The sequence below is a fragment of the Podarcis raffonei genome, chromosome 13, assembly GCF_027172205.1.
Source record: "Podarcis raffonei isolate rPodRaf1 chromosome 13, rPodRaf1.pri, whole genome shotgun sequence".
In the NCBI taxonomy this organism is placed as follows: Eukaryota; Metazoa; Chordata; class Lepidosauria; order Squamata; family Lacertidae; genus Podarcis; species Podarcis raffonei.
In genome coordinates, this window is record NC_070614.1 from 25,761,989 (window position 1) to 25,780,518 (window position 18,530).

Genomic DNA, 18,530 nt, shown 5'->3' on the forward strand with positions numbered 1-18,530 from the left:
TTGTGAGTGCAATTGCTGTGGTTGGCATAGCATAGGTGCGCTTACGTGGAGCTCAATATCTACATGCGGGAATAAAATAACAAAGCAACAGATTGAGATAACACATTACAGTTGTCTTTATTGGATATTTTTACAGCAGACAGCTACACAGGAAAGAGCTTACAATCTGAAAGAGCTTTTAGGCATTGGGAAGATCTCTCCGGAGCAATGCTGTCAAATTGGTATGGGATACATGGCATTACTAGAAAAAAAAATAACAAATAAGCTGAGGATTGTACAAGGCCAGACTAAGGGAGATAACATTACTGTAGTGTGGTCTGGTTTTATAATATTTACTAAGGTTGAATAGCATGGACATTCCCCGTTACTTGTATACAACAAGGTTTGGTTGACGTAGGTCTCATATGCTACCTCTAAAACCAGCAAAAACTGTTTGATTAAACTTTGTAATTTATTTTGAACTCATCCATTCTGAGAGACATGAATAACAAACTCACCTGCCCAGTGGATGTCATTTGGATATGGTTTTTGCTTAGTTTTAAATAATTACCTACTTTTTGTTTTATTTAGGTACTTGTTTCTCTTTTTATCTTCCTTTTGTAGTATTTTATTGGCTGCCAATCTTAGTTTGTTTCTTTGAAGTGCATAATATTGTTTTGATAGTTGTAATATTTACTTTTCTTTTTATGTGCTTTAAAATTTAATAGGTTTTTTAAATAAAAAAAATCTACATATATCGGGCCGTTAGCTCATTTATTCAAGAGGTGCCTATTCTGACTTAGTACAGTACTTGAGAAACTTCAAGCACGGATTAAAAAACTGGGATCTTCAACATGCAGAACATGGACTCCACCACTGAGCTATTATACAGAGTTGGGTCAACAGTTTATCCTTTGGCTCACAACTATCTCCGGAAAGAGACTTTAGGCTGATAGGCTATAACTTGAGCTGTACTACTGGATCAATCCTGAACCATCTCTCTCCTCAAATGTTAGCGTCTATTGTTTTATTGCTGCTTATAACACGAAAGTCAATAAAAAAATTTAAAATCACTTATCTATTCCAGCCTTCCATGACCTGGTTTCCTCCAGATAGCTCCACCTTCCACATCCCTGACCATTGGCCACACTGACTGGGGCTGCTGGGAAATGGATTCTGATAACACTTCAAAGGCTCCTCACCCCTGATGTCTATCAGTAAATCAGACTCCCTTGGGAGGTGGTGGACTTTCCTTCCTTGGAGGTTTTTAAGCAGAGACCAAATGGCCACCTGTCATGGACGCTTTAGCTGAAATTCCTGCATTGCAGGGCGTTAAACTAGATGACCCTTGTGGTCCCTTCCAACTCTATGATTCCACACAAAAACAGATCTGTGGCTTCGTACTCAAGCAAAAAGGTTCCAGAAATATCCACTTCATTCGAATAAGAAAAGAGGGCCTTTCACGTCAGAAGGCTTTTTACCGCCTGGCTAAAATGATAGAAGAAACTGAGAGGGACACTCGTTTGAGGCAGGCTTCTGTTTTCCTTTCACAGGGGACCCCTTGTTGCAGCAGGCATTGAATCTGGGACACTTTGAAGATACTCAGATCACCTTTCACAGGGACCTGATTGTTATCTGAGCTGCATCTATGCAAGAGCCTTTCAGCAACCACATCACTCTTGATTTCACCTCCAGCAACTTTGCCGGGTGACTGGCAGCTACAAGTTCTCCCCACCCACCACCCACCCAAACTGCTCCTACAAAGGTGTGTGTGTGTGTTTATGTACAGGTGTGTGTGTGGACAGGTGTGTGTGCTCAAGGGTTTAGCTGCGGCTTAAGTAAACTATCATCTAGGTTTTACCAGTGCCTTTCCCCTGAGCCAAAAGCCACCTACCGTGAATCACACCTTTTGTTGGCATGGGGGGGGGAGGGCGACACAGCAAGGTAAGACAAAGGGGAAAAGGGGAGGGGAGAGGAGGAAAATGCAGTTTCTTTGCAAACACTTGGGAAAGAAACACAGCCCACTTTGTGCTGACTGACCAATGAGTGTTTAGGGCTGGTCCGTTCCAGAGGACTCACATATCAGCTTTGTTGGGTGGACAACCCTCTCCCCCCCCAACCCAGAGGCTGACATAAAAGGAGGCAGGTAGAGAAGCATTGCTCACATTTCTGCCTCCAGAACACACACTGTGTTAACTCGCTTGCCAAGAGCTGCTTTCAGAAATCCCCTCTCAATGGCCAGTTACAGCTTCAGGCAATCCGTCTCTGGCGGGGGCTATGGCGGGTCTTCCTTCAGAGCTCCAAGCATCCATGGTGGATCTGGCGGCCAAGGCATTTCCATGTCTTCTGCTAGGTTTGTCTCCTCTGGGGCTGGAGGAGGCCTAGGGCTTGGCTATGGCGGAGGAGCTGGGGCTTGCTATGGTGGTGGCCTTGGTGGGGGCCTTGGTGGGGGCTATGGTGGGGGCTTTGGTGGGGGCTTTGGGGGAGGTGTTGGAGGTGGCTTTGGCGGCAGCAACGACGGCCTCCTGTCCGGAAACGAGAAAGTCACTATGCAAAATCTGAATGACCGCCTGGCCAACTACCTGGACAAGGTGCGTGCTCTGGAGGAAGCCAACACTGAGCTGGAGGTGAAGATCCGAGAGTGGCACCAGAAGCAGTCTCCCACCAGCCCATCCAGGGACTACAGCCACTATTACAAGACCATTGAAGACCTCAGAGACAAGGTAGGACTTCACATTTGTAAGCCGCATGGCAGGAGGGGCGTGGAGTGCTCAACATGCACCAAGGGCCTAGCTGTGAAAACGGCAGAGGTGGAGAACTACACCCACCCACGCAAATAGCTGAGCTGGGTAGGTCTGGTTAGGAAGTCCCGACCTCTTGGCACTTCCATCTGTAAAGTGGGTGCAATAGCAACCGAGCTTGGATGACTGTGCATGTTTGGTAAGAGCTTGCACAATGAAAAGGCTGCATTCAGATGCTTCCACATCAGTTTTGCCCTACTGAGAATGGGCATCACAGTAGCCTCCCTTGCTAGGTGAACAGCCCAGGGCTGGTGCAGTATCTTCACATGTGGGTGAATGAGACAAGAATCAAAGCCAGGCTTTAAATACTGCAGCTGCACCTGTCTCAACCAGGAAGTGATGCAGTGGATTAATTCCGCATGCTGTTCATTAGCAATAATTTCCATTTAGCCCCCTTTCCTCTGTGGAGAATACATGTGCTGGTTGCCCCTGCAGTGGTTAGCCCTGCAAAGGTCTTTTCTTTTTGCCACAAAGCCCTTATTGGAAAGATGTGGCTGCAAGATGTTGCATTTGCAAACAGCTTTGTTCTGTGCATTGCTGGGAATTCAGTCATTTTACCCATTCTGGTGTATTCATAACGCCAGAATGAAATGCAATCCATCTCTTTATCCGTCTGATTGCAATGGAAACTGTTGGAATACAGCCAGTTTCCTTATCTGTTTTGTTTCCTGGCTCCAAGACTGCAGCAAACAATGTCTGGCTTCAGTTATTAATGCCCTCTGGCATTATCAGAGTTTGGTCATGCTGGGCTACCTTTTCTAGGACTGCAGCTGTGTGAAACTGTTGCTGGCACTGCCCTCAGTTCAGCAGTATTCTGATCCTTGACAGCTCTTAATGGAACTTGGCTGAGCAACCACCAAATATCAAATTCTAGAAGCCAATGTTCACAATCAATCTTAGAATTGAATGGGAATTTATTTTCAGGGTTTGCAAGAGTGGACCAGGGACACTATATGTGATGCATGTCATAAAACAAGATTTAGACTGCAACCCTGTACACACTTACTAGGGAGCAAGCCTTACTGAACAGGATTTACATCTGAAGAAACATGAATAGGCTTGCCCTGTTAGTTGCTTAGTCCGAATGTACATTTGGAAGTGTGGCAATTGCCTAGATTTATGCTCCTAAGACTCTGTCTCTCCTTCATTCCCATATGAGGTTGGGCATTATCCCTTCCCATGTCAGGAACGGAGACTGAGAGGTATTTTCACCACATCCTGAGTCTGCTCTCACATGGAATGATAATGTGTTGGGTGAGCCAGAACCAGTCATGGATACATACCATCAGCTGCAATTCTTGTGGTACAGCATTGCTTTTCTAGCAGTCGTGGTGGGTGGAAAACTCATGGTCCTCCAGGTGTTTTGGTCACCTGTGACCATCAGCCATGCTGGCTTGGAATGATGGGAGTTGTAGTCCAACAATATCAGGAGGATGTCAGGTTCTCCATCCTAGCAGCAAATGCAGGCTTCCTCAAACTCGGCCCTCCAGATGTTTTTGGCCTACAATTCCCATGATCCCTAGCTAGCAGGGCCAGTGGTCAGGGATGATGGGAACTGTAGTCTCAAAACATCTGGAGGGCCGAGTTTGAGGAAGCTTGAGTAAATGCTTTTTTACCACATCCATCTCACACTTGGCCTATGAGAGATAAATACTTTTCTAGTTCTGAACCTCTCTTGCAACTGGAAAGTTCTTCCTTATATTGAAGCCTTTGTCTCCGTAAAATTTAAATCCTGTGCTCTCCCTGGTGGATAGGGTGAAAGAGTGTCCTCCTCACTCCTGCTTCTGATTCTTTCACTCATGCCTTCATGCATCACCATCCTGACTTACCAAGAGGTTTCACACAGACCTGAACTGGTTCCTCAGCAGAGGCCTCTTGGTTCTGAAGTCAACCTTGTTACCGCAGGACTGCTGTGGCTTTGTTCGAGAACCTGTGGTTGAACCTGCTGTTATTTCGAAAAGGGGGGGAAACAGACAAGAAAACTGTGGATGTTGGCTAAGCTATGTGCACCGTAATCTTCTCTCTTTATGTACAAGACAAGGTTTATTTTGCTCTAGCAGAGTCATCGGCACACAATGGGAGTTTGTTTATGAATGAAGCACACACGCCCTCAAGGCACACACGGAGAAGCACAAAAGCAAACAGTTATTGTAAGGAAATCTGCATCAGCCTTGAGAGTTCATGACCATCGCCTCCCAAGGAGGCTTGTCACTTTTCATTTTTACCCTTCAGGTCCCTGAGCAGGGCCTGAAATAAACTAGAGCCAGCAAGGAACTTAGCACGTCAGCTATACAGCAGGCTATGGACAGAGCTTAGGGTAGATTCTGGTGGAATGTGGGTGAGCGATGAGTAAAGATGTCAATCCATTGACAGTTTACAGATGTCACTGTGAATTATTCAGCCTATGAGCTTGGGATCTGTCACAACATAATCTAAGGATGGAAAACAATGCTGGGCCAGTCACAGATCTGGTGGAGCTGGTATTATTCTAAAAGAGGGATGAGGAACCTTTGGTCCTCCAGATGTTGTTGACTACAGCTCCCAGCATCCCTGACTACAGGCCATTCTGGCTGGGATGGATGGGTCTGATCACATCTGGAAGGCCACAGGAGTCACATGCCTATTCCAAGTGATAATGTAGGCTGAGTCACGTCTTTATGTTATGGAAAAAGCAGTATAACGTGATGCTATGGGTCTGGGTGAACAAGTGAATCCAGGGCTGACCTAAGACATTTTTTTGCCTGGTGCAAAAGGGAAGATGGTACCTGCCACATTCCACTTGCTAAAGTCAACCAGATTGGTGGTTTTGTATCGTGCTTGGATGCTGGCAACAGGACAGCATCTTGCACTACCCCAGGAGGCAATAGGCTGTCTTCAGGGGAGCAGGCCAGACAGTGTGCCCCACAGTGGAAGCTGGTTCATATAGGAAAATGGGGAGCTGCCCCTCCAACCCCAGTCTGCCCTCAACTAGCTCCCACTTGCCTGCCTTCTTACAACAATCAGGGAGTGGCTCCATCTGTCATTGGCTCTGGCTGCACCTAATGTTGATCTCCCAGCCTTCTTCAATACAAGCCCCAATTGGTGCCAGCCACCACTGGAGGCACATAAAGCTCAGTTCGTTCCCTGTTCCTCAGCATTAGGCCTCTGACATAGCTGCATCACTTTGTCTCATGGTAGGGCCGGCCCTGAGTGTTCCAGCTTTTTTCAGGATTTAATAACAGACTCACTAGCCCTACTGAAGAGGCTCCTCATGAGGCTGGAGGAACATCGCCCGGCTAATGTTTTATTGATTATTGATTTTAATATGCTGTAAACCGCTTTGAGATTTTTATTAAAAATATAAAGCGATATACAAATTTAATAATAATAAAACAAGCAATGATGATGTACATTCAGAAGACCATTTCCCTTCCACAATGTGCTGAGCCACACCTTTCACACATCATTGCAAGCAAATCAATCAATGTGTGTCAATGGCCACCAAACATATTTTTTTAAAAAAAGAGAAAACTTACAATACATATGAAAGCAAATAACCCAACATGGGTCGCCTCTTCTCTTGCAGATCCTTGAAGCAACAATTGACAACAACAAGGTTATCCTGCAGATTGATAATGCCAGGCTGGCGGCTGATGACTTCAAAACCAAGTGAGACAACTTTTCATAGGCAGAGAAATAGAAATGGCCATGATGCTTAGAGCTATGGTGAAATAATGAGCAGAGTATGCGGGGGACGCTATGGTCTAAACCACTGAGCCTCTGGGCTTGCCGATCAAAAGGTCGGCAGTTCAAATCCCCGCAATCGGGTGACCTGCCGTTGCTTGGTCCCAGCTCCTGCCAACCTAGCAGTTTGAAAGCACACCAGTGCAAGTAGATAAAAAGATACTGCTGCAGCGGGAAGATAAATGGCGTTTCCGTGCACTGCTCTGGTGTCAGTGTTCCATTGCGCCAGAAGCAGCTTAGTCGTGCTGGCCACATGACCCAGAAAAACTGTCTGTGGACAAACGCCAGCTCCCTCGGCCTGTAAAACAAGATGAGCACCGCAACCCCAGAGTCATTCGCAACTGGACTTAACTGTCAGGGGTCCCTTTACCTTTATCTTGCGGGGTAGACTAGTTTTCTTGGCACTCTACATTTCACAGTGATTAGATTAAGGCAGCTCAGACAATTTTAGCAATTGATTGTCATTTGCTGGCATTGATTTGTTTTAAAAGGTTTGAGTCTGAGCAAGCCCTGCGCATGAGTGTTGAGGCTGACATCAATGGGCTGCGCAGAGTCCTGGATGAGCTGACCTTGGCTAGAACTGATCTGGAGATGCAGATTGAAAATCTGAAGGAGGAACTGGCTTACCTTAAGAAGAACCACGAGGAGGTAAAGAAAAGCAGCATTCAGCATTTTGAAGCATGGTAGCATAATAATAATGTAACAAAATGACAATTCGTTTTTTATTATTAGTTTATTGTTTCTGTTTCTGTTTCTGTTGCTAATAATAAGTACATACCACACTTCTAAAAGTTCCCAGGGCAGTAAGAGTTTCCAATAAAGTAGAGTATTAGAAGACCACCAATGAAACCATTGCCATAGTCACCATATATAACCCACAGAACATCAACATCCAGCGATGGGCAAACCCGTCTCATCAAAGGCCAAGTGGAACAGATCCATCTTCATTAGGTGATGAAAAGGCACTAGCGGGCAGACATATCTGCAATGGAGAGAGTTCCAAAATCTGGGAGCCATAACTGAGAAGGACCTGCTACAGAAGCCGTTTCAGATTGCCAGATGTTAGGAGGATAAGAAGGATGACTCTGAAATAGAGAGGGATGGGGAGGTTGTAGCCTTCCAGATGCAGTGGGCTACAGTACCACAGTCTATTCCTCATTACTAAGGCCTCAGATTTAATGTATGGTGAGACATCATGCACAGAGGACCACATATTAGGCAGAGAAGAATTCTTGGCTTTCTACCAACCTCTTCCACCCTCTGCCACCCCCAAAAACCATCCTCCACCAGATGCCAAAGCACACACACCCTCTTCCGCGGTGGTGGAGGGGACAGCAGCAGAACTGCATGGCGAGACGAGAGAACGTAGGCATGGTCTCTCCTTCTCTCTCTGTTGACCTGGCCCTTGACAGGACAGCCTGCTGGGGAATGAGGGGTGGGCGGTCATAGGAAACCCCTCATCTTCAAGCATGCCTGTGGTGCTGCTCCCATTTCGACGTCTTCAAGGGAAAGAGGAGTGTGATTGAGGAGCAGGAAGATGCAACTTTTGGTTCCAGGGAAGGACAGTGGATAAAGGATAGTCTTCAACACTAGTCCTACTCAGAGTAGACCCAGTGAAGGCACTTCTAGCTTGGGGTCATTAACTTAGATGGGTCTACTCTGAGTTGGACTTATTTGAACACCACCCATAGTTTTTCCTGATACCCCCTTGACAGTCCGCCCAACAATCTGAGACTAACTCAGAAGGTTGTGGACTCTCCTTCATGGGAGATGTTTAAACAGAGGTTGGGTGGCTATTTGTCAGGGATTATTTAGCTGTGATTCCTGCACTGCATGGGGCTGGAGTATTTGACCCTCGGGGTCACTTCCAGCTGTACAGTTCTATGATTTTATGACACACTCTCTCTGTTTTTCCAGACAACCTCAGATAATGCCTGTGTTAGCCCAAAGGGAATGTGGGATAGCTTGCCTAACCCTAGATAAAAGGATAGCTGTTAGGCATTGTTGCTCTGCTGACACACCTGCAATTAATGCCTATGTCTTGGTCTCTTTTTACAGGAAATGAGTTCTATGTCTGGGCAAGTGGGAGGCCAAGTGAGCGTTGAAGTTGACTCTGCTCCTGGCATTGACCTCACCAAGGCTCTGACTGATATGAGAGACCAGTACGAGAAGCTGGCTGAGAAGAACAGGAGGGACGCTGAGGCTTGGTTCACCACCAAGGTGAGATGGAAAAGCCTGGGAGACAAGGAAAGAAAGGGAAGGTCTTTAAAAAACAAACCAAGAGAAACAATTTCGTGGAAGAAAACTGGGCTGCTGTGAACTCACCTTGCTCATAAAATTATACTGCTGAATGCAGTGCAATAAAATGTAAATGTAGAGCTCCTCTAGACTGGTGAAATATTTTTGCAGGTATATTCTGCAACATGTCATAGTGCATTAGTGGTGGATGTATACTGGACACTTCATTCCGCCTTATATGGTTGTTCTGCAATGCTTCCCCAATGCTACCGCATTATTGCCGTCTGGAGGGGCGCTCTTCAGTTATAATGTTACAAAACCAGGAGACACTCCCTCCACTGCAGGACATTTGTGCTATGAAAAGTTGCAGGATTTCAGCAGGAAACAATGGGGACATTGACCCCAAAGCGTTTGCAGGTGCAAAGAGTATTAAAAGTGGGCTGACATAGAATGGTCCCCATACCACTGCAAGCACAAATCACCATGAATGGACAGTAGAAAGGATATCAGAAGGGCCCGTAATAAAACGAATGTGGTGTAAATAAATTCAATGTGAATGTTGACATATTCTTCTTTATTTCTCCCCTTAAACAAACAAACAAACAGACTGAAGAACTGAATCGAGAAGTTGCGGTCAACACCGAGCAACTTCAGAGCAGCAAGACTGAGATCACAGACTTGAGGAGGACCCTCCAAGGCCTGGAAATTGAGCTCCAGTCTCAGCTCAGCATGGTAAATGGAGTGGTGATGGGTTATTTCTACTGCTTGGGTACTGAAATAAGTAGTCTCAGGTTGCCTTTTGTAGGGTGTGTGTGAGAGTCAACCTCCACCACAGTAGGCAGTAGGCCTCTGAATACCAGTTGATGGGAATCACAGGTGGGCAGTTGTGCTCATGTCCTCCTTGCAGGTTTCCCACAGGCATCAAGTTGTCTACTGCGATGACAGGATGCTGGACTAGGTGGGCCATTGACCTGGTCCAGAAGGCTCTTCTTATGCTTTAAGGACATGGAAACTCTAGAACAGTGTCTCCAAGCTGTTCTCGGACTACAACTCCCATCATCCCTGACCACTGGTCTTGCTAGCTAGGGATGGCGGGAGTTGTAGTCCAAAAACAGCTGGAAACTCAAGTTTGGGAAACCCTGCTCTGGAACACAATGAATGTGCATGCTCACTTGCACACAAGCACACATTCCCCCTATTATCTGAGAAGGGAAAAGTTGAAAACACTGGGATAAAATTACTTACCCAATTCCTAATTGTCTCTCTACAAATACGGGCTTCTCTCCCCCCCCCCCGAAACTGCAAGCTGCTGCTAATCTCAGAACTGTTGCACAGTGCAAATGATAGTGTTAATTTACATTTGTAGCCTGCCATATTTTGAAGTCCTCATGGCAGTCAGCAGTTGGTTGAAATGCAGCAATAAATACTTAGCATATATTAAAACACCACACCAGGTGAGTTCTGGCCAACTAATGCCAGCATAGCTGTGTAAACACTGTGCGGTGCTTCTGAAAGGTGTTCTGACAAGGGCATTGGCAAATCCCAGGGTTTCAGTATTGACTTCCAAACAAATATTTCCATTTTGCTGCAGACGCCTGTTCTCTGAACTGCAGCCCAGTTTCCCATTGTGCTTACAACACTTCTTTAAAATTCACACCCATATCTTGGTGACAGTCTCTGGCACACCCACACACACTTTCTCACTGACACCACTTCTCTTCTCAGAAAGCTGCCCTGGAAGGCACCTTGGCCGATACGGAGGCTCGCTATGGGGCTCAGCTGTGCCAGATCCAGGGGGTGATCGGCAACATCGAAGCGCAACTGGTTGAGGTCCGATCAGACATGGAGCGTCAGAACAGCGACTATAAGACCCTGATGGACATCAAGTCCCGGCTGGAGCAAGAGATTGCGACCTACCGCCAGCTCTTGGATGGCCAAGATCTCCAGTAGGTCACTTGACAGGTCTCTTATGACCTAGTGCTCAAAGAGAGCAGATGTCTCTGGTTGCCAGATTCTGGGTATTAACCCAGCCTTTAATAACCCACAACAGTTACTAGCCTGCCACTCAATCAGCCAATAAATACTAGGCTACTGGGGGTTGGCATTGACTGGGAAAGAGCTCCACTCCCTTGTGCTGGGGATCCCACATGGTTTCCATGCTGAGCACAGGGGAAGGATATTTTTTTTATTTATTTATTTTATTTATTTATTTACGGCTATTAGCCCATAAAATATGTACAAACATAAAAACACAGAGACATAAAAACCGATATATCCGACAACAGAAGGTGAACACCACGATGCAAGGGTGGGTCATTGAGCAGAGCCAAATGACAGCTTGGGGCCAGGAGAGCTCCAGGGGACGGATCACAGGAAAAGGAAAACTGAAGACGAAATCCGACATGCACTCTCATCATAACAGTCCGATTAGTTTTGCTGTTGTTGTTGTTTTTTGGTGGTTTTTGAGTGTGAGATAACCGCATTCAGGAATCTCGCCACCTGCAGAGTTACAGAAGGATCTGTATCCTGCAAAAGCAGTGCGGCGTGTGACTCAACAGGCCTGCCAACCAAGCGCAGTAAAGCAGGACCCAGGAATTTAGTCCTGGCTATGCTATGTAGGGGACAGTTGAACATTATATGTGTAAGAGATTCAACAGTTTCCCCGTCACACACGCATAGCGGAGACACCAAACCCTTGGAAAATCTGTGGCTCAGCTGATTCGATGGAAGGACATTGAACCTTGCACGAATAAATGCAAGTCGGTGTGGTACTGATGAAAGAGATGACATGTATGATGGAAGGCCAAGTGGTGGGGTTATTCCATGATACCTGGGGGACAGGGGAAGGATAGAATCTGGTTTAATCACTCACCTGCTTGGAATTCTTGGTCACCTATGGTGACCAGGCTCATGCACTAAATACAAGATTGCATTAAACGGGAGATAAATATTTCTTCACATTTTCCCTGTGACACCTGGGTGGCCATTATTGGGAGGAAGAATGATGGAGCTATGTAGGCTGCGGAGCTAATCTCACGCTTCTGTTCCTATAAACCTTTCAAGCTCGAGGCTGGCTTCCCATGTTGTAAAACCAAAAAACTGGTTTTGTGTCAAACAAAGCTCTAGACATGGAGATTAATCCATACGGGGTGGAATCTGGTGGCACTGGTTCCATCTGCACTATGCATTTAGTATCATACCAACTTTAACTGTCATGGTTTCCCTGGCCCATAGCATACTTGATGCATAAGTAAGGAATTAATCTTGTATACCCCACGTCCAACCTAACGGTCCATTCCACCCATTGCTTCACATTGCCCCGACCATTTGTTCTTTGGTATGCAGTTTTCCAGCAGCTGCATACCTGTTCTTCGGGTCAAAGTAGGAAGAATGCTGAATCACGCAAATGTTTCCCACAAAGCTTTGTTACTCTGGTTCTTCTACTCAGAGCAACTGCAGGAAGTTATGGTCTGGACCAAAAGTTCATACAGCCCTGGGGATGGCAGGAGGAGCCACTTTGCTGGCTGTATTTTTTACATTGCAAAATTCTGCCCTCTAAGATACTGTTCAACTGCAATACCAAAAGTAAAGCAAAAAACAAGAGATGACAGTATTGTCCCCCTCCACCTGTCAAAGAGGAGGTGAGCAGCTCAGAAGAGGCGATCAGAGGGAAAGAGATAGGCAACCACACAGCCACTAGCTAAAGTGGCAAATTCTTCTTAACTTAGAATAACAACCCCAGGTTGGAAGGTGGACTGTTTCACAAAGTACATTTGGTCTGACATTGATAGTTAATGCTTCCCCTTCTTCTTTTCCTCCACAGTTTCTCCGGAAGTGTTTCGGGGACTAATGGTGAGGCTTCCTTCTTCATGGCGGGTTGAGGGAGTGTTTAGTACAAGCCATAAGATAATGCGTCCACTTTGCTGAAGCTAAACAGGTCCAAGCAAGCCCACATAAACCATGTTGAATTTCATGGTGACAGAAAGGTGGGCTATGAATTGGCCCACTGACATCTCTGGCATGGTGCCCCTTTTCTTCTCTACATGTGCCTGCAGAAATCTAGATTATGTGGGCTTTTTAAAATATATTTTTATTTTTTCAATTTTTTCAAATTTTACAAGTGTCAAATAAGAGAAAACAAAGCAAAGCAAAGCACATATCCCTTTGACTTCCCTCTCCCCTTTTGTAGATCCTTGTGTTTTAATGAATCCCCTTGCATCTCCTTTATAATTCAAATTTTTGCTAATCCTTTATTGTTCCTTATTTCAATCTTTTTAGCTACAAGTTTTGCATCAGTCCTTAGATTATGTGGGCTTTTGCTTGGTTTGGCTGCTAAATCCAAAAGAGAATGGCCTTTACCACAGTTTCACCCAAATTATTCATGTTTCCATTCTGCCTATAGCTCCACTGTCTCCTCCCTCCTCCCTCAGCCTCACCCCTCACCAAGCAACCCCTGACTTCTTCTTCATTGCCTGGCTTCTCTGCAATGCAGGCATGGAGGCCCAGTATGGCCCTTGCTTTTCTCCTTTGGTCTGAAACAGTTTCCCTTCCTCTGCTGTAATTCAGATAATAAATTCACTTAATAAGTCCTTCAAATGACGATTCTCAACCTCGTGTGCAGAGATGGTTTTGGACTACAACTCCCATCATCCCCAGATATCTTAGCCACTAGTCAGAGATTATGGGTATTGTAGTTCAGTAGGTTAGAGAACGCTGCTTTGAACCGAGGCTGTGTTGCCGATATGCACTGAAATATTAAATACTCCGTTGGGATAAGACCAAGAAGACCAAGGAGATAAGGAAGTGATATTCCAGGTGGACTGGTGTTTGGGATCATGGCCTGGCTGCTTCCTTATCCCACCCACCTGCCATTGTTCACAGGAAGTAGCAGGAAAACATGGAGTAGCCCTATTAAGGCACAGTGCCATCCCTCAGAGCCACAAGTGGTGTGATGGAGTCAGTTCCAGTTCCATTGCCATGGCAACCCGTTCTACAGGAGGCCCCTGAAGTCTCACAAGAAGTTAGCAAACTCTTGTGAGATCATGTTGGCTGCAAGTGGGAGGCCAAGGCTAAGACAGTTCAGGGTCCTCTTTAAGGAGGCAAATGAAATTCCATTTCTGATGATAATCTTGCAGGGCCAAGGCTGGAGTCAGAGCAGAGGCTGTGACTGAGCCTCCCTTCCATGGTTGGTGTAGACTTGGAGTGCTACAGCTGGTTTCAAAATGTGTAACTTGGGTCCATTAACTCTTTCCCCCACCTTGTCTTGCTACAGGCAAAGCAGATGATAAGAAGTGAAGAGCACTCTCCTTTCCAGAAACAGGATGGGCAGCTGCCGTTTCTGGCAGATGAAAATCATCGTTTCAAAATCACTTAGCAGCAAACTTCATGAGCGCCTATTCTGGATGGCTGAGGGCCACACAATGGCTAGATTCTCTGCATTAGCTCTTCCTGTTTTTAACCTTTCTGTATGGTGTTTCTTCTGCCTAATAAAGTTCCTTTTGGGCTTCTGCAAACTGAAACTGAGACTCATTGCTAAGAGAGAAATTGACTGCCTGTTAATCACTGCATATTCTGATGAGCATATGACAAAGGGTTGTACTGAATATAGCATTAAGGTGAACGTTCCGTCAGTATAACAATTTCTCCATTTACAACTAAACATTCTTTCTCATCCCTCTGTGCCCTGCCAAGTTTATTCTGGGTTTCTCCCAACCCTTCAGAGCAGATTTGGGGGTGGTACAGGGAATGAGAGTGGGGGGAAATCCTATAGTGCTAGCGCAAGAATTTAGATGAATAGTTAAATATATTTTATCAAAGCCGGTGAGGAGGTAATTTCCCTCACCAAAATCTAACCCCTTTTCCTGCCATATGGAAAAAATTGATGCCACAAAAAAAGATATCACAATTAATTGATCTGGAATAATCCTCCACCACTCCAATTCCATTATCACAATCATCATATACATTAGAATCCCCATGTAGTACATAAACACACACTGGAAAGACTTCTTAACACTTTCATGGCCGGCCCAACCATTAGACGGAGTGAGACAGCTGCCTCAGGTGGCAGGTGCCAGTGGATGGCAGCAGTTTTCCTCTTCAACTATTTCCCTCAATCCCCCAAACTAGCCTGACGTTGCACAATCTAAGCTAGCCTGCTAGACTTTAGGCAGGCATGGGAGGATGTTGTCCCCTTGCCAATGTTGTCAAAATTGAGTACACTTCCATTTGGATTCTGTACATGGAATGGGTTCTTTGCCTCAGGCAAAGAGCATGTACATGCTCTGGTTCTTTGCCTCAGGCAACAAAATTACTTGCACTGGCCTTGCACTCTCTTCAACCACCTTGACTGTAGAATCATAGGAGGAATGCAGATTATGAATAACCAGCTGGTAACCATGGTGTATATGTAACTGCTTGGAAGATGACTGGTCTCATTTGTAGAGGCAACTTTTACTAGATGTCCATAATCCATCCATTCTGAAATCTGGGGAGTCAGGGCTGCGGTAGAATCATCTTCATCAAGTGACATGACAATAAACATGCCTGGCTTCCCAAGTGGTTACATGCATGTTGTGTTTCCACCCAAACTACATGTTATATGTATCTGTGTGATTCTTCTTCCACAACTGGGATTCTCCCTACCCCTTCCTGCTTCAAGAAAAGGAAGCTACAGGGATGTAGAATGTCCTGTGAAGGACTAGCTTGAGTTTTCCTTCCTGCCATTTGTCCCTCAAACTGGCCCACTTCCTTTCTAGCTCGTGTCTGTACAGGTGGCGACCATTTTGTGCGGGGCTTCTGTTCCTAGCTCCTGAACATGTTGGCAGAATGTGTAGCTGTCAACTTTCAGATTTGAAAATAAGGGACCAGCAGCCTCGAAAATAAGGGATCAGCAGTCTCACCTGTCTACAGTCTACGGGATATCTAACAATGCGGGAAGCAGTGGGAAATGGTGCTAGAATAAGGGAATTTCCCGCAAAAAAAGGGAACGTTGACAGCTATGGCAGAATGTCCATAAGCCTGCCCCATTACCCCTCCCCGTTGCACTCCACCACCATTACATCCCATAATGCCTTGTTCTGCCACCATTCTGCTCTCTTCCAGGTCCAAAAGAACCCACATGTTGGTGGTCACACATCAGTTGACCACATGCAAAATGGTCACCACTTGTATATGTGAGTGTGAGATACAGATTTACGCTGCAGGAAGAAAAACAGTGTGGGGACCAGAGGTGGAGCAAGATGGGTGTGGTGGGTGTGGGCCGTCCTGGGTGTTATTCCTGAGGGGGGTGACATTGCCACCCCACCCCCCGGGATGCTCACGGCGGGCGGCACACCCCCTGGGACGCTCACCACGCCCCCCCGGGATGCTAGCCCTCCCCCCGGGACACTAGCCCGGCCCCTGTGGGCAGCTAGCCCCGCCTCTGGTGGGGACTTTTTAAAAAATGCAAAGAACTGGTTGCGAAAGAGTAAAGCAGCTTCTCCCTCTTTACCCACTGGTCCTACATTCAAGAGTCTACATTCCAACAACTTGGATGGTTTCAAAAGAGTTGGGACGTCTTGTGCATGCAGCGTTTCATGCAACGTCACACACCTTCAATCGGCCTCACAAGCTGGCGCCTCTGTTGTTTCCTTATCCATAGCTGAGTACTGTGAACACAAAAAGGAGGGTTATGTGACTATGGGCCTGTGCCCAAGCCTGGCATTTCTTGTTCTCCTCTCGAATGGTCATATCTGCTTTCCTGAGCAATTAATTACCGCTGGGTTGGGACTGTTGGAAGTGACTTGCTGTTCCAGCAGTTGGACTGGAGCGTTCTTCTGATACACCCTACAGGCAAAGGAATGTTAACACTTATTAACTGCTGCAACACAACGGTCCATGTGATTTGGGCTGGGCTTTGTTTAGGGAGCATCCCTGACATGCGCAGTGTACAGACTGCAGCCCCTTTGCAGCTGCAGCGCTGGGAAGCTGCCTTCTTCAAACGTGGGTCTCCAGATGTTGTTGGACTACAACGCCCTTGATCCTTGACCACTGGCTGAACTGATGGGGATCATGGGGACTGTAGTCCAGCAACATCGGGGAACTCAGGGTTGGAGCACAGGGTGTGTGGGAGATCGGGACGTGATCTTACTTGAAGGCTTTAGGATGAAACAACGAATATGCCAGGTGCGTGCTATATTTTCCAAGACTTTCCCTCGACCACTTGAACAAGATTCAGCCAAAATATTAAATCCTGTCTCCACAGACAGGAATAGGATCTTCCATTGGGATTTGAGCATTACCAGCCTCCCCTGACTTCAGCACACTTAGAGACTAAGGACCTTCTGGATAGCCATGATTCACACGCAGCTGTGAGGTTTCCTGTTGGCCGTCCTTGAACTCCGCAGCTGAGTTTAGGGATGAGCAAATCAGTCCATTTTGGTTTCTCTACGTTTCTACATTTTCTAACCAAGTTCAGTTCTCCAAATTTCCATGTCACTTTGCGATTTTGTTTATAGTTTTCTTGAAAAAGTGTCTGCATTTCAGTGCAAATTTCTCCTAATAGGCATGGCTTTGAATGCAATTTTACTTAATTCATACATTTTTGCAAGCCATTTCCCCTAATATAATGCATCTTGTATGTTACTTTCAAAAATGTATGGAGTTTGTTCAATGCAGTTTTATTCAGAACAGACCCACTGAAATGAATGAACTTGACTAAGTTAGGTCCAATAATTTGAACAGGTCTGTTCTGAGTAAAACGTAATTTAATCCGTGCATTTTGTGCACATGGTATATACATTTTTGTAGACACTACTTGGCTGGAGAAGTGCATTGCAGAATTCAGAGAAGTGCAAATGTGAGAGAATGACTGCCTTTTGGTTTACTTGCTGAATTAGGCAGATTCACCTTCAAATGTGAACTGAATCATATCACTGCCCCGACAATCCCTAGCTAAGTTCTTTTCTCTTAATTGAAAACAAGCCTCTTCAAATCCCAATGCAAAATTCGGTGTAATACACAAGCACTAGCTGTATATGTTGTAATGCAGCTATGATAATAGAGTGTGTCAGAAAGTTTAGCAAGCACAGACAATTCCCTTTGGGGACTGGCATAAAATTGCTGGTTGAATTCACAAAAGCTATTCCGTGAGTTTTAATCCTCCTTCGTACCAAGTGGGGAATCCTCAAGGGAAGCAGCTAGATAATTTGGAAGGCAAAGAAATAATGGGTCACTGTTCCATATTTTGACATTTGGGGGGGAACCTTGCTGTGAGGAACTGAAATCTGTGTGTGTATGAAGCAATCAGGTGTCTGGTTCTCACGGTCTGAGAACTCAATATAAATTATCACAAATCCCAATATTTGCTAGGATCAAAAGATTAGGCACCGACTTCCTGGCGACTTTGCTCCACAGGCAGACACACAAACAGTAACTAAGGCTGTGGACTTACCTGTGCATCTATTAATGGTGAACCATTGCTCCTTGTTTTTCACTAATTGTGGCATCCTTGCTATAAAATGAGCCAACGTCTAAGTATTTCCAGCCCCATAATAGCTCAATTCACTGGAGGTAGGCATGGAGATCTCCCAGAGTGATTCAACAGTCAATCCCTCTTCCCATGGAACTCTGGGAATTGTATCTGAGAGAGGAATAGGGGTCTTTCAGCACCCTTAACAAACTACAGCTCCCAGAATTCTTTGGGGGGAAGCAATGACTGCATAAAGTGGTATGATCCTGCTTTGAATGTATAGTGCAAATGGAGCCTTAGCCTAAGAATTCAACATGGGGCTAGATCTTGGTTCCTCA

General features: G+C 45.7%; 1 protein-coding gene across 1 annotated transcript; it reads left to right on the forward strand.

Moving 5' to 3' along the window:
* The first annotated feature begins 2,101 nt into the window (after positions 1-2,101).
* Positions 2,102-14,260, forward strand: LOC128399504 (keratin, type I cytoskeletal 19-like). The gene is made up of 8 exons (XM_053361037.1): positions 2,102-2,702; positions 6,346-6,428; positions 6,995-7,151; positions 8,562-8,723; positions 9,348-9,473; positions 10,467-10,687; positions 12,565-12,593; positions 14,014-14,260. Exons 1-8 carry the CDS (start codon positions 2,214-2,216, stop codon positions 14,034-14,036), a joined length of 1,290 nt encoding a protein of 429 aa, XP_053217012.1. The 5' UTR covers positions 2,102-2,213; the 3' UTR covers positions 14,037-14,260.
* Positions 14,261-18,530: the final 4,270 nt, after the last annotated feature.